General features: G+C 42.5%; 1 protein-coding gene across 2 annotated transcripts in view; it reads right to left on the bottom strand.

The window, feature by feature from the left end:
* Nucleotides 1–10,126: 10,126 nt before the first annotated feature.
* Nucleotides 10,127–16,677, bottom strand: part of LOC124619767 (AT-rich interactive domain-containing protein 5B-like) — a 343,213-nt gene continuing 336,662 nt past the window's right edge. For both annotated transcript variants that reach the window (XR_006980125.1, XM_047146349.1), the window contains one exon: nt 10,127–10,481. Coding sequence is in view for 1 of the 2 variants with exons in the window: in XM_047146349.1 (XP_047002305.1) it covers nt 10,383–10,481 (99 nt within the window). In the remaining variant the exon portion in view is untranslated. The remainder of the gene's footprint in view (nt 10,482–16,677) is intronic.

The following is a 16,677-nucleotide window of genomic DNA, read 5'->3' as shown; positions in this document are numbered from 1 at the left end:
GTTTGAATATGGGATCACTTCCGAATTTCCCACTTCCCGGTACGCATACAGCGGAGACAATGAGCTCTGGAGCTGCTTCATGTGGCAGCCATGCTGTTCGTTACCCGATATGTACACTGATCAGCCAGATCATCATAACCACCTACCTAATTGCCATTATGTCCATCTTTGGCCCAGATAACAGTGGCGACGCGTAGTGGTATGGAAGCAATGAGGCCTTGTTAGGTCGCTGGAGGGAGTTGGCACCACATCTACACATACAAGTCACCTTTTTTTTTGTTTTTTTTTGGTCATCAGTCTACTGACTGGTTTGATGCGGCCCGCCACGAATTCCTCTCCTGTGCTAACCTCTTCATCTCAAAGTAGCACTTGCAACCTACGTCCTCAATTATTTGCTTGACGTATTCCAATCTCTGTCTTCCTCTACAGTTTTTGCCCTCTACAGCTCCCTCTAGTACCATGGAAGTCATTCCCTCATGTCTTAGCAGATGTCCTATCATCCTGTCCCTTCTCCTTATCAGTGTTTTCCACATATTCCTTTCCTCTCCGATTCTGCGTAGAACCTCCTCATTACTTACCTTATCAGTCCACCTAATTTTCAACATTCGTCTATAGCACCACATCTCAAATGCTTCGATTCTCTTCCGTCCCGGTTTTCCCACAGTCCATGTTTGACTACCATACAATGCTGTATTCCAGACGTACATCCTCAGAAATTTCTTCCTCAAATTAAGGCCGATATTTGATATTAGTAGACTTCTCTTGGCCAGAAATGCCTTTTTGCCATAGCGAGTCTGCTTTTGATTTCCTCCTTGCTCCGTCCGTCATTGGTTATTTTACCGCCTAGGTAGCAGAATTCCTTAACTTCATTGACTTCGTGACCATCAATCCTGATGTTAAGTTTCTCGCTGTTCTCATTTCTACTACTTCTCATTACCTTCGTCTTTCTCCGATTTACTCTCAAATCATACTGTGTACTCATTAGACTGTTCATTCCGTTCAGCAGATCATTTAACTCTTCTTCACTTTCACTCAGGATAGCAATGTCATCAGCGAATCGTATCATTGATATCCTTTCACCTTGTATTTTAATTCCACTCCTGAACCTTTCTTTTATTTCCATCATTGCTTCCTCGATGTACAGATTGAAGAGTAGGGGCGAAAGGCTACAGTCTTGTCTTACACCCTTCTTAATACGAGCACTTCGTTCTTGATCGTCCACTCTTATTATTCCCTCTTGGTTGTTGTACATATTGTATATGACCCGTCTCTCCCTATAGCTTACCCCTACTTTTTTCAGAATCTCGAACAGCTTGCACCATTTTATATTGTCGAACGCTTTTTCCAGGTCGACAAATCCTATGAAAGTGTCTTTATTTTTCTTTAGCCTTGCTTCCATTACAAGCCGTAACGTCAGAATTGCCTCTCTCGTCCCTTTACTTTTCCTAAAGCCAAATTGATCGTCACCTAGCGCATTCTCAATTTTCTTTTCCATGCTTCTGTATATTATTCTTGTAAGCAGCTTCGATGCATGAGCTGTTAAGCTGATTGTGCGATAATTCTCGCACATGTCAGCTCTTGCCGTCTTCGGTATTGTGTGGATGATGCTTTTCCGAAAGTCAGATGGTATGTCGCCAGACTCATATTCTACACACCAACGTGAATAGTCGTTTTGTTGCCACTTCCCCCAATGATTTTAGAAATTCTGATGGAATGTTATCTATCCCTTCTGCCTTATTTGACCGTAAGTCCTCCAAAGCTCTTTTAAATTCCGATTCTAATACTGGATCCCCTACCTCTTCTAAATCGACTCCTGTTTCTTCTTCTATCACATCAGACAAATCTTCACCCTCATAGAGGCTTTCAATGTATTCTTTCCACCTATCTGCTCTCTCCTCTGCATTTAACAGCGGAATTCCCGTTGCACTCTTAATGTTACCACCGTTGCTTTTAATGTCACCAAAGGTTGTTTTGACTTTCCTGTATGCTGAGTCTATCCTTCCGACAATCATATCTTTTTCGATGTCTTCACATTTTTCCTGCAGCCATTTCGTCTTAGCTGCCCTGCACTTCCTATTTATTTCATTCGTCGGCGACTTGTATTTCTGTATTCCTGATTTTCCGGGAACATGTTTGTACTTCCTCCTTTCATCAATCAACTGAAGTATTTCTTCTGTTACCCATGGTTTCTTCGCAGCTACCTTCTTTGTACCTATGTTTTCCTTCCCAACTTCTGTGATGGCTCTTTTTAGAGATGTCCATTCCTCTTCAACTGTACTGCCTACTGCGCTGTTCCTTATTGCTGCATCTATAGCGTTAGAGAACTTCAAACGTATCTCGTCATTCCTTAGTACTTCCGTATCCCACCTCTTTGCGTACTGATTCTTCCTGACTAATGTCTTGAACTTCAGCCTACTCTTCATCACTACTATATTGTGATCTGAGTCTATATCTGCTCCTGGCTACGCCTTACAATCCAGTATCTGATTTCGGAATCTCTGTCTGACCATGATGTAATCTAATTGAAATCTTGCCGTATCTCCCGGCCTTTTCCAAGTATACCTCCTCCTCTTGTAATTCTTGAACAGGGTATTCGCTACTACTAGCTGAAACTTGTTACAGAACTCAATTAGTCTTTCTTCTCTTTCATTCCTCGTCCCAAGCCCATATTCTCCTGTAACCTTTTCTTCTACTCCTTCCCCTACAACTGCATTCCAGTCGCACATGAGTATTAGATTTTCATCCCCCTTTACATACTGCATTACCTTTTCAATATCCTCATACACTTTCTCTATCTGTTCATCTTCAGCTTGCGACGTCGGCATGTATACCTGAACTATCGTTGTCGGTGTTGGTCTGCTGTCGATTCTGATTAGAACAACCCGGTCACTGAACTGTTCATAGTAACACACCCTCTGCCCTACCTTGCTATTCATAACGAATCCTACACCTGTTATACCATTTTCTGCTGCTGTTGATATTACCCGATACTCATCTGACCAGAAATCCTTGTCTTCCTTCCACTTCACTTCACTGACCCCTACTATATTTAGATTGAGCCTTGCTGAACTGCGGACCTCGCAGAAGAGCTTCTGTAAAGTTTCGAAGGTAGGAGACGAGATACTGGCAGAAGTAAAGCTGTGAGTACCGGGCGTGAGTCGTGCTTCGGTAGCTCAGATGGTAGAGCACTTGCCCGCGAAAGGCAAAGGTCCCGAGTTCGAGTCTCGGTTGGGCATACAGTTTTAATCTACCAGGGAGTTTCATATCAGTGCACACTCCGCTGCAGAGTGAAAATCTCACTCTGGAAAAATGCTTTATCTCATGAAGTTAGCACACTGTTATTATGTTTTAGACTCTCTATACAATTCTACAACAAGCACGAGATTTGTAGCAAAGATAGTCGATTAAACAACTTGAAATAATAATAAAATACTAATAAGCCTCCTAACATAATAAGAGTAAACGTACCCACTCGGGGTTAAACACGCCATGACGATACGCGCACACATCTCATGCTATCACCACCGAGTCCCGTGAATTTTCACACCATTCCTACGTCGACATGGGCCGACTCATGGCTCCACATTGCACCGCGCGGTCATTGCTTGCTACGCTTGACTAACTTGCGAGCTGTGTGTGAAATGGTAGTCTCGCCAGATCCTAGCGCACTGCATGACCTCCGAGTGTGTTTACGTATCTACCCGTCGGGTCAGAGCCTACCTGCGCTGAAATGTGTATACCTTGAGTTTGGAATGCAGATAAATACCTATTGTTCTATACAGGCTGCATTTTCCCTTATGGGTACGCGAACACTGACTGAGATCAGAGGTGCATGCGGATCTGGCGAGGTACTGCCGCTGCCTAGCTCGCAGGTCAGTTGTAGACAGCAGCCAACAATCGCATAGTGCGATGTGGAGACGCAAGTCTGTCGGTGTAGGGCCGATGTCTGAACTTTGCAGGACTTGGTAGTGACTGCACGAGGTGTCTGCGAGCATACCAGCGCGTTGCGTTTAAACAAATAAAACGCAAGTGCATATCTCTTCCATCCCTATCCTACTACCAATGACAGTGGCAAGTGTTTGACAAACATACAGTTTGTACCACTGAGCTATACATTTTTAAACTTAGGACAAGTGGTCTTTAATTCTCACAACCGAAGCGCTTCCCAGAATTTTAAATTTAGAGTTAGTGGATTTTGAATATCTTGGCATTTTAAACTTAACAACAAGCGATTTTTTCCACAGTTTCAAACTAAGGAGAAGTGAGCTCTTAGATTTCAAACTTAAGGTAACTCGGGTGTGTCAAATTGTTTAAGCTTTGGTGTCAGAAAGTTAGGGAGTAATTGTTTACTTAAGACAGGTGGGCTAGCAACATTTTAAACTTAGGGCGAGTGAACTGTAATGTCAGTCAAGTGACGAAAACTAACGATTTTTGAATTTTGCTCCATTTTAAACTTAGTACCGGATTCTATAATTACTTGACCATCGGAAGTAAGATGTTCCAAAATTTAGTGGCCCTGCCGTTTCAGAGTCTAATTCTGAACCATTGGCACGAGAGCAGCTGCGAGCGGCTGGCGGCTGGCGGACTCAGGTGATTGGCGAGCGGTCTTGCAGAGGCTGTGCACAGATACATTGGCTAACTGGTCGTACAAGGGCTGGCTACGTGCGTGATAAATGCAGCTACTCGAAACCGACTTCGTGAGAGTGCGGCGCTTGTCAGTCACTGCGGAAAGGTCCGGAACAGGGTTAGTGACAGGTGTCCACCTATTTCCAAGCAGCTTGTAAGCGGTGCTACGGAGTGTTTCCGTCGGCAGGACACTGAATGCATTTGCTGGAACAAGGTCAGTAACAAGGCAGCTGTGTGTCAAACCGAAGAAACTTCCTTACTTCCCAGGTGACTGACAAGCAGAAGTGGCAGTACGGAAGCAGGCACACAGCGGGGGATGCTTCTGTCGGCAGGACATTGAACGTGACTGCCGCCCCCCCCCCCCCCCCACACACACACATACACACACACACAGAGTACTGGCTGTGGTTTAGGCTGTTGCACTTACAACATAGCACAATGCTGGCCGGCGTAGAGAAGTCTCTCCCCAGAATGAAACTGTTTTAAGTAAAAATTTAATTGTTCATATCCTAGTCCAACAATAGTACCAGTTGTTTGAAATTGTGACGTCGGAGGGGCAATTGTTTAAACTATGGACAGCTGCGCTACCAACACTTTAAAGTGAACCGTGACGTTATAGAAGTGAGGAAAACTCTTGATTTTTTGAATTTTCCACCATTTTGCACTTAATACAAGTGACCTGGCAACCATGAAGCCGTGCTTCAAAAAAATGTTCAAATGTGTGTGAAATCTTATGGGACTTAACTGCTGAGGTCATCAGTCGCTAAGCTTACACACAACTTTAACCTAAATTATCCTAAGGACAAACACACACACACACACACACACACACACACACACACACACACACACACACACACACGCGCGCGCCCGAGGGAGGACTCGAACCTCCGCCGAGACCAGCCGCACAGTCCATGACTGCAGCGCCTTAAACCGCACGGCTAATCCCGCGCGGCGTAGCCCGTGCTCACAACTGCAGATCAGTCATAGTGGATTGTGATGTTACAAGGTTGTGGTCGTCTCTCCAGACCCACCATCTGATAATCATGCAGTCCACGTCAGCCTATTGAATTTTATACGTAACACATCGGAATTTTAAACATCAGAAAAACTCATACTGGGATTCCTGCCACTTTACAGTTAAGATATTTGTTTGGGTGGACGTTTTCGATTGAATCATTTCATATGTAGGCACATTGGGCTGTTTTTGAATTTCTAGCCATTTTTGAATTTCCCGCCATTTTGTACACAAAGCAATTGATCTATGTCAGAGAGGTGTGGGAGGGGAATCTGTCAACAGCGCATGATGGCATGGGGAGTGAATTTGGCAAGAATGCAGGCTGCCCTCGTTCTCTTTCAGTTACCCTACTCCAGTTACTCAAAGTTGGATGAAAATGGTGTGTGATGGACTGAGACAATCCGGAAAATGTATCGAGAACATGCGTTGTTCAGCTCTGCCGTTATGTACTGTGACATGAAGCGCGAGATTTGAAAGTGATCCGATGTTCAAACTTATTTATATCCAAGCGGTACATATCCTTAGATGTATTCCTTATCAAATACTTTATCTACTAAGTTCCCTCTACAACTCCTATAAGCCTGTAACACGAATTGTGAAACCCCCTGCATTTAGACAGACAGGTCCTCTGAGATTCGGAAAATGAAAAAAGCGTGCCATAGTTTTCATTCTTGTTTTCGGTAGTGGTTCCGTACAAAAAATTGACATGAAAATCGAAAAGGACAAGTAGTCGTCCAGAATAAAACTGCACAATATATATAAATTGAAGGTGGAGAGGGGAAGAAATGAAAGGAAAAGGAGGGGATCACTGCTGTCAGCTGCATCGAGATATTATGGGGAATCAACGGTGACGAGTGAAAATGTGTACCGGACCGGGATCCGAACCCACGATCTCCCTCTTACCAGGCAGGTGCATTAACCACTGCGCCATCCGGGACACAGAGTTATCACAACTGCGCACACTATCTCGGCACGCCTCGCAGCCGATCCACATTCCCATCGATTCCGCGTAAAGTCCCGATGCAGCTGACAACAGTGATCCCCTCCCTCTCCTTTCACTTCTTCCGCTCTCCATCTTCAATTTACATATAACGTACAACAGCTGCGAATTCTGCGTAGTCCTTTCGGACATGTCCCACATTCATACAGAATTGTACAATGCAAAACGGTGAAATGGATTTCATTTATTGAAGTGAATTTTGAACAAAGCTTAAATGTGACCATTAGTTTAAAAATATCTTGTGCTGAACTGAAGTTCGTTATTATATACTATCTTTTCTCCAAACATATTTTCATTTTCCTTATGTCAGTTGGGGGTGTAAATAATAATTAACATTTTTTTAATATTTGTAATAGAAATGTTGTAGTACTCTTTGGCTTAACATAGCTACACTTTTACAACCTGGCTCTGTGATATTTTCCGGAGAATGGTCGAGAGAGAATCGCAGGGCTACTCCCAGTTGTGGAGTTCGTGCAACGGCTGTAGGGCGTAGTTTTGGGCAAACTGCGGATTTCTCGTGAGCCGGTTTCAGGAACTGGTGCGTCTTTATTTTGGTTCCTACCCCGTACACGCACGAGGTGAGCCGTGAATGGCTCTAAGGGACAAACTATGCGGCATCAGAACGAATGGACACACACTACCGTATCACGTGCCACTCTTCAGCAAGATAACCTGCCACAGCGCAGCACCACAGCCACTAACTTGTGTCGCTGGCACCCGAAAACATTTCCCTCGTTCTCCGGCTGCTATAGCAACAGTACTGTTTGCCCTCGGCAACGATTGACTATACGTAGACATACGTGCACTAATTTTAAACCCTACAGAATTTCAAAGTGTGCTGGACGATTAATAGTACCAAGTCCTTAGTAACGGAACGAAGTGCAGGAAACTGGCAATAGGTGTGTGGGAATTTTGAAATGTTATCACTGACAATGCTTTTATGAATACTTTACGAATAAATTTACCCAGCCACATGCAATCATTGCATGGCAGTTTCACTGCTTTGTCTCACTGGGACACACAGTACTCTCATATGCCCTCTAGGAGCCGAACCCAGGACCCACCGATAGGTAGCCAGCAATGCTAACCGCTACAGCATGCATGCGGTCTCTTTTGCGAACAAAAAGCGAGCCGCTGTAAACAAGAAACGCATTTTCCAACTGGCGCTGTCGGCTAGACCAAAAATTCAACGAATTATTGAACACAAACCTGAGGATCTCACTTGCACTGCTGAACCAAAAATGAAAATCTGATGACATGTACCATCAGTGGGCCACAAAAGCATAATCAAGCCGATTATGTAACGGATTTCTCTAGTAACGCTGATACCATCCAGTGCTAGATAATTACATCAATGCTTCTAGGCATCTAAACGAGGTTTCTGATCAGCGTTAAATTTTACTGAACATTCTGCTCTTTACCTTCCGAGATAATGGAGCATCTTTTTCATTCTTTAATGAGCTGTATCTTCTTTATTTTGTCGTAGTCTTCAGCCCGAAGACTAGTTCGATGCAGATCTCCACGCTAATTCTACCCCGTGCAACCCTCCTCGGCTTCGATTAATTACTGCAACCTACTTCCTTTTGAATCTTCTAACTGTATTCATCTCTTGGCCTTCCTCTACAATTTTTTCCACCCACACTTCTTTCCGATCCTAAATGACGATTGCTTGCTGTCTCTGAACATGTCCTATCAACCGTCCCCTTTTAGTCAAGTTGTGCCACAAACTTATTTTCCTCGTAATTCTGCTCCATACTTCCTCATTACGACATACATCAAGTCTTCAACATTTTTCTACAACACTACATTTAAAAAGCTTCTATTATCTTCTTGTCTGAACTGTTTATCGTCCATGTTTCACTTCCACACATGGCTACACTCGAGATAAGTACTTCAGAAATGGATTCCCTAACACTGACATTTATATTCGGTGTTAACAAATTTTTCTTCTTCAGAAACGCTTTTCTTCCCACTGTCAGTCTGCATTTTATATACTCTCTGCTTCGGCCATCATCAATTATACTGCCTAAAAAGAAAATCTCATTTACTAATTGCAGTGTCTCATTTCCTAATTTAATTCCCTCAGCATAGCCTGGTTTAATTTGACTAAATTGTATTACTCTTGTTTCGGTGTTCCTCTTATATCGTGTTTGCAAGACACTGTCCATTCCATTCACCTGCTCTTCCAAATCCTTTACTGTCTCTGACCGTCACAATCTCATCGCCAAACCTCGAAGTTTTTATTTCTTCTCCCTGAATTTTAATTCCTTCTTAGATTTGTTTTTGGTTTCCTTTACTGCTTGCTCAGTATACAGACTGAATAATATCGAGTGCAGGCTACAGCCCCGTCTCACTCCCTTCTCAAGCAGTATTGACCTTACTTGCCCCCTCTTGTAACTGCCGTCTACTTTCTGTACAGAATTCGAGAATCACTTGAAAAGGAGTAGGTTGATAGGCCGCGTACGCATTTCAGCTTGCCCCAAAAATATCCGGGAATGTGTTGAAAGTTAGGGGGAACCTTACAGGCACAACGCTATTCAGTTTCCATTGCTATGTGAGCATCGCCGTGCCGCCAGCATTACACTTTACTATTAGCACAAATAAGGCGCTTTTTTTTGTGGACCGTTTCAAAGGTTCCACATTTGTGCCGCGTGAAGCAACGGTATATGCAGATGTAGAAAACGATGAACACTACGGAGGTGGCGATGGTGAGATGTAACATTTGATCTGATGCAAGTAAAATGAAACTAAAAACAGTGGATACTATATCTCATCTAAATGCTACTACTCCTGATAGTATAAGTATCTAACAACTACTATTTCGCAGAGACCAAAAACTCAGCTGGAATAATCACACAGAGGAAACCTACCATACCTACCTGCGAAGCAAGTTGAGGGGCTGTGTCCGTAAAGAACTTTATTAGATGCATATTTCACATTCTTCCATTCCTATCTGAGTTATGCACTGATACTACAGGGTAATTCGGTAGGCTCAAAATTAGCGCTTACGGAGAAAGAAAGTTATCTAGTGCGTCGCAGCACTTAGCCCGGCGAATCGGATTATTAGAAAAAACATAATGCCAGTATCAGCCTGTGTATCCATAACAAACTTAAATAAAACTAAGTATGACCTAAGATCAATCCATAGTCTTAACACAAGAAGTAGGCATACAATTTAACATGTCACATGTTAGGTTGGAAATAAGTACAAACGTCATAGTCTTGTCTGCTTCAACAAGCAACTGGAATACGCGTACAAATGCCTACACATAAATTTAAAACCAGCACTGGGGACTGGATGAAACTAAAGGATTTCACTCTGCTCAAGAGTTCCAAGACTGAGTGACAAATGACCTGCGTTTATATTGCGAAATAACTATAAATGAACAACAGACTATTATATAATTGTATGACATGCTATGCATCTACTTCATTACTGTCTTGTACGTAACTTCTAAATTATTTCTTTTTATTTGCTAGTCACCTAATTATGTAGCGTATTTATCTTCTAAGTGATCTATTATGTAGTGTAGTATTATGTAGTGTCATTTGTTTAAATGTGCGATTGTATTATTTTCTTGTACTTACGACATTACATTATTTTGTCTGATGATGCTGATTCAGTGTAAAAATATTGAAACGTAAATAAAGCATGTGTTTGTAAATTGAACAGAGAGACGTCACGAAACATTAAAATGCATTCTGTACTGAACGACACTACACTGTGCGACGCATTCGCTACCCGTGCTCCAGGGTCCCGTCGTCAGTGGGTGAGGCCTTATCGCTGTGGTCGGGAGACAGCGCAGCCAAGCGCTCTCTGCCGCCTGCGTGGCTTACCTGAAACAAAGCAAGGACCGGAGTTAGCTGGCAACACTCTCGTCACTTACTAGCAATAAGCGCTACACTAAGCTACTGCAGCACACACTAGCGGCGCCAGATGGAAGCAATCACACTGGAGACCCAAAGACGTGTGCATGTGTGGGAAGACTAATCAGTGCTTCGCTTCCGCAGGTGGACATCCTGCGTCGGGTTTCCGTCTGGCACACTGTATTTAGTTATCAGGAAGTTTGGTCTAAGGAATCTGAGAAAGAACTCGTACCAGGACGGATGGACTGGAATTTCCCACAACATGACACAGAAGAGACGACTACAGTTTAATTAAGTGTAGAAGCAGACACCATTAACAATGGAGCACAAGTTCAGCTTTAGGCTTAAAAAACCACGCTCGACATTCGCCGTGAGTAAGTTAGGAAAATCCGAATACTAAGTCGACAAGGATTGAGATCCAACTTCCTACAAATGCGATTTCAGTGTCTTACTGTTCTCGTCGTGGTGTCACGTTGTTGTAGTCGTCTTATTCACATTTGGGTCACTTTCATAAGGATACAGGACACGTCGTGGTCTTACAGTTTACAAGCAAACAAAAAGTGACGCAATTCCTACGTACAGGCATTTCATTCTTACAGGTCTAGGACGACAAGGATGGGACAGATAGTCGGACGTGGCTTTACAGCCATCCCGACATTTGCTCGAAGTAATTTCGGACAGCCATTCGAAACTTAAAGCGTGGTGGTTGGGTGGAGAGTAGAATCTTCAAATTCAACTGGCTATAAGCAGTATGGGACTTAACATCTGAGGTCATCAGACTTAGAAACTAATTAAATCTAACTAACCTAAGGACATCACACACATCCATGCCCGAGGCAGGATTCGAACTTGCGACCGTAGCAGCAACGCGGTTCCGGACTGAAGCGCCTAGAACCGCTTGGCCACAGCGGCCGGCGAGTGGAATCTCTACCCTCTATTTAAAACAGCCCAACCTTACACGATTTATCCCAAAATCTACAATACTGCTCTGAAAAGAAGTTGCTTAATAATATAGGAAGCTAGAGCTACATTGCCCACTTCAGCTTCCAATCAGTGCACACACATAACTGTAACGCACTACACACATTGTCAGCTGACAACAGGGCCATGGCGACCATGTTTGGTTTCCACTTTGTGTACTGCAATTTCAAACCTCCCCGCTTCAAAGGTTGAGTCAGAATCCTGTATAGTTAGTGAGATATTGAGCTCGTAAAGAATATCAAGTGTTTGTATTACACATGACAGAGCCTTGCGGGTACAGTTTTCCAGAATAGAAAAAAGAAAACATTATGGTGCAGAAGTGTTTTATAAAGTGACGAAGATGTTTTATTGTTAAAATTTGTGTTACTTTTTTTAGAAAACCACTACGCTGTATTATCTAAGTAACACTTCACTGTCTAGAAGGTATTGCATAACAGGTACTTTTTACCCAAGTTCGTTTCTGTAATCTCTTTAGTCTTCTTGGGAAATATATTGCACATTTTTTACTCCTTCGGAGAGAATGTTGGTTCGAGTTTTACGTTTATTCTTTCTTGGTACAATTTACGTTCGGTCTAGATCTTGTTCCACTGTCATGGACATCTGTGTATGCAATACTTATGAAAGTTATTTCTAATGTCCATAACTGATTGGTGAAGTACTAGCATGGCTTAGTTAAAATCCCCAATGCTTTGAACGAACTTCTGTAACGATATCGGTTTTTGGTTTTTATTATTATTATTATTATTATTATTATTATTATTCACGGCTTTCGTCTGCATTTTGGCAGCTGTGTTCATATTTAGTCCATTTATTCCAAAAGAATAACATAGTTAAGAATATCCTTGTCAACATACGGTGTAGATACATACAACAGTCTCAGCTCATGTCGCTACATCTGTGAGAACCATATCTGCAGTTCCGGCTGGCAAATAATATAAACTATATATAAAATTTATTGCTACAATAATTTTTTCCATGTACGTAACCACATCATCGTTTTGTAATGGTGATCAACGAACCCGGGCACTTAGCCAAAACGTTAATTAACATCACAGCTCTTCACGAGGAAGTCTTGGTCGCATAAAAATTTCGGAGTGACATTACGCGACACATTTTTTGTGCTGTTTTCATAGCCACCTGCGTACAAGACTACTTTATTTAATACTACATATCCCGTGCCAACGTCGGCTGTTAGTAAGCAACAACACTAAACTAAGTTTCCCTCGTTTAGCTTCCACGGAAAATCTAGTAAACTGTAACAAGAACGGTTCTTCTTGAATAGGCATTCAATGATATTAGCGATGCTTTATTTTTAATCGTGCGTATAGCAGCGATGCGGTCCGCTTTGATCTTTCTACAGAACACTTTCGCGTTAATTAATCTTTGAACACGCGTTCAGTGTTACTGCTCCAAAAGAAACTATCAAAGACGAAAATCGTACGCCTATAATTACCGCTTTATCTCCGGTCACTCAACATGAGTGTTTTTTCCCTCCAGACCGCAGCGGAGGAATTTTATAGAGGAACTACCATCGCCTCTGAAATAAGAATATGAAGAAAACATCAAAAAGTCAGTCAGTCAAATATGAAGTACACGTGGTGTACCAGCACCATGTGGATGGCAGTGATTAATGGTTGTGCAGCGTAGAATCGTTTTGGTGTTTGCAGGACTGGGTGGGAGAGAGAGGAGGAGGGTGGTAAAACACGGAACCGACACACGGTCAACTAGTCTCTAGGAGAATCAAGCGGTTCACTGAGCACAATGTCAAAAGTTTCACGTACCCTCACTAGAAAAGATACTGCAAACATTATGTGAGGCTGAAACCTCGTATTCAAAAAGTTGTTCACAAGTACTGGAAAGCCCGAAGCGATTTCATATCCAGTTATCATGGTTTATACGTAGTGTTGGGAAATATTCATCCTGCCTCTCTTTCGATTGCACTAAATAGTCAGGACTCAAGGGTTATATTTTGTTACTAACTAGCCGGCCGGGGTGGCCGAGCGGTTCTAGGCGCTACAGTCTGGAACCGCGCGACCGCTACGGTCGCAGGTTCGAAACCTGCCTCGGGCATGGATGTGTGTGATGTCCTTAGGTTAGTTAGGTTTAAGTAGTTCTAAGTTCTAGGGGACTGATGACCTCAGAAGTTAAGTCCCATAGTGCTCAGAGCCATTTGAATCATTTTTTTGTTACTAACTTCAATTTAGATGTCACCGGAAACATTTCAAAATTACTTTCTTTTCTTTCCTCGACCATATTGGACTTTATCTCCTAATGTTGCAATTTTGAATGTGACAGAAAGGAGGTCTGCATCTTTACCTTGTAAATTAGCATCTGTCTTGTAGAGTGTTTCAAACAAATCAGAAAGCTAACATGTGCTCCAGAGTTCGTCTATTAATACACCCACAAACTCTATTTTATTTTCTTGCCATACAACTGCTGTTCTGCCGTTCATACGCACGACTAAGTATTCTCCTTATGAATAACCAACGGTCTTGTGTATGAAGGATGTGGTTACAATGCTGTGTTCGTTGCTGGTCACATATTTGAGCGAAAGGTGTTGGCTCGAGAGGCCTGCGCTTAATGTAATTTATCATCTTAACAGTCTCGTCCAAAACTGATTTCAAATTCTTTCCAATTGCTTTTTCAACGAGCGCTTCTCTATAGAGTAGTGCGTAATAATGTTTTTTCGCCAGTGTGATAAATCCTTTTATGGAACCTGTATTGAATGGACGCTGTCTGTGCATATGTCGACATAATTCTTGAACGACACATTCACTATCACCGCGTATCCATTTATTACTTTGCTAGATAAGGGAATTTCCTTGTAACAGAGATACTATTCAATTGTGTTTTCCTTCATCAATGAGACGAATAAAATAAAAGACCTGACCTAGGCCGCTTACATTGGCTGATTCATCCACCTGAACTGTAAACATTTAAACTGTTCAGTATTTTCAGACGTATCTCGAATACGCTGTTGCAGTGCCTGTGTTATTCCGTTGACGATGCAAAGTTTTTTCGGACATGCGAACAGGCACTGCGGCGACCACAGCCGTTACGAAACACATCAAATGAATTCGCAATTGCGAAAAAGGGCTACATCAGCTGTAGAGTGGAAAGACGACAATGAAAATTTATGCCAGAGCGGGACTCGAACCCGGATATCCCGCTTATCACGAGCAGTCTCCTTACCGATTGGCTGTCCGTGCACGACCCACAGCCAGACCCAAACTTCCACATGTCGTCCACCATTCGCCTACGACCTTTACTCATACTTCAGTTATATGTATATTCCCGTACAGGTCAGACGTTGTACATTGGAGTCGCTTGTCCGGCAGCCAAATGGTAAGGCGCCTCGCGATGAACGCAAAATCTGGGCCCGCGTCCCGCTCCGGCACAAATTTTCACTGTCGTCATTCCACTCTACAGCTGATGTAGTCCTTTTCCGCAATTGCGAATTCATTTGATGTGTTTCCCGAATACGTCTTCCGACTGTATTATCAGCAATGAAATTTTTTTCATATCACATTCAAACTCAGCACCAAACAGTGTTTTCACTACAGCGCAGCAAGCTGGAACGATGACGTTCGCTGCAACTACACGAGGTAACATTTTTTTTGCAATAATCGCAGGTTTTGCAATAATCTCAGCTACAAGATAACTAGCTTCTACAGGGTCATCAGACATCTTTAATTTCTAAGTAAAGAAAGACCTCTGCTGATTCTTCTCCTTTAAAATTTCTTTACAACAGTCAAAATGTTTTCCTTCTAAATGTTTTGTTTTTGCTGAAATATGGCGCAGCAATTTGTTCGGTAGTAAGCTTGCATTGAAAGGTTTTTTTCCCCACATATCACACACTCCGGCGTAATGCATCCTTCATCACGACACCACAGGAACCCTGTTTTTAGGTATTCTTTATTATTCACACTCAGTTTTGTGTCCTTGCTACTGCATGATGATGCTGGACAGAGGTTTGGGTGGCATTATTTTATTGTTGTTCTATACGTATCTACTGACGTTTGAGGCTCATTGCTTGACTGATGCTCTGCGTCTGATGTTTCATGAACTTCCGAAGGTCTCCTTTTGACAATAAATTTCTCCACTCCTGCTGACTTCTGCAAATTACATCACTTTGCAAGACATAAAATACTGACCATATCATGAACGAAGCAAAGTAACAGTCTGAACGGAAAGTGTACAATCTGCCACTACCGCCAGCTGAAGAACTTGTTAAGACCTGGGCCGATAGGGACAGCAATGGAGCAGAATAAAAGACGTAGTGTCTGGAAATTAAATGCACAAAAAAGTGGAATTCAACATACCATTATTTAATGCGTGATCTACAGTTACAGCGAAGGATGTTTTGTATTACTATTGTATTACTATTTGTATTGTATACGCATAGCGACACCCTTGATGTTACTACTCGACACCCCATACTGTCGGGACAATTAGTTTGGAAAGTTCTGACCGAGATCCTAGAGTAGTGCTCGCCAAACTGTTTTTTACTGAAGAGCGAATACTGTACTGATATTGCGGGGCGGCACCTCGTGCTCCATATATACTGATGTTGTTGCTAATTGGTAATTTAAGTAAATTAGTATGTTGGGAGCTCCCAGTAGACTATTTATTGTAAGGACGTCCTAAGTTGGCCGCCGGACCCCAGGCCGACGTACTGATCGTTAAAAGCCGGCATCATTCGGAACACTTTGAGTCAGATGGTCTCTGTTTTAGACTGCTGCCACCCTCGGCAACCCAAGAACTGAGAGACTGTATAATTGCCGACGAAGTGTTGTTGTGTTGTCTGGGTGGTAATAATGGAAATTGTACTAATACTGAAATGCATTTAAATCACAAATGTTTACTAAATGTTTACTAAATGTTTTGAATATCATTTTTCTTATAATCGTTTCATTGTATTACAATAGTCTTCATTTAATTTCAGATTCCTTGCTACAAATAAGTACCACATTTCAATATGACCTCTATGACGCGCGTTCACGAACCCAAGTTAATTCCGTGTCAAAATTTACTCCATAGCAGAGCGGTACGAGTGGCACACTCCCTCGAGTTGTCAGTATTGGAAGCCATACAATAAAAAATTCTCCCCTCTCACATCTTCTAACTCCGCAGTAGGCGCGCTACATGCCTTTCTGCCGCTGAGGTAAGCGGCGAACTTCACTTA

This window comes from Schistocerca americana, chromosome 6 (genome assembly GCF_021461395.2).
Source record: "Schistocerca americana isolate TAMUIC-IGC-003095 chromosome 6, iqSchAmer2.1, whole genome shotgun sequence".
In the NCBI taxonomy this organism is placed as follows: Eukaryota; Metazoa; Arthropoda; class Insecta; order Orthoptera; family Acrididae; genus Schistocerca; species Schistocerca americana.
Note: the sequence above shows the minus strand (reverse complement) of the source record. Positions and strands in the feature narration are given on the sequence as shown.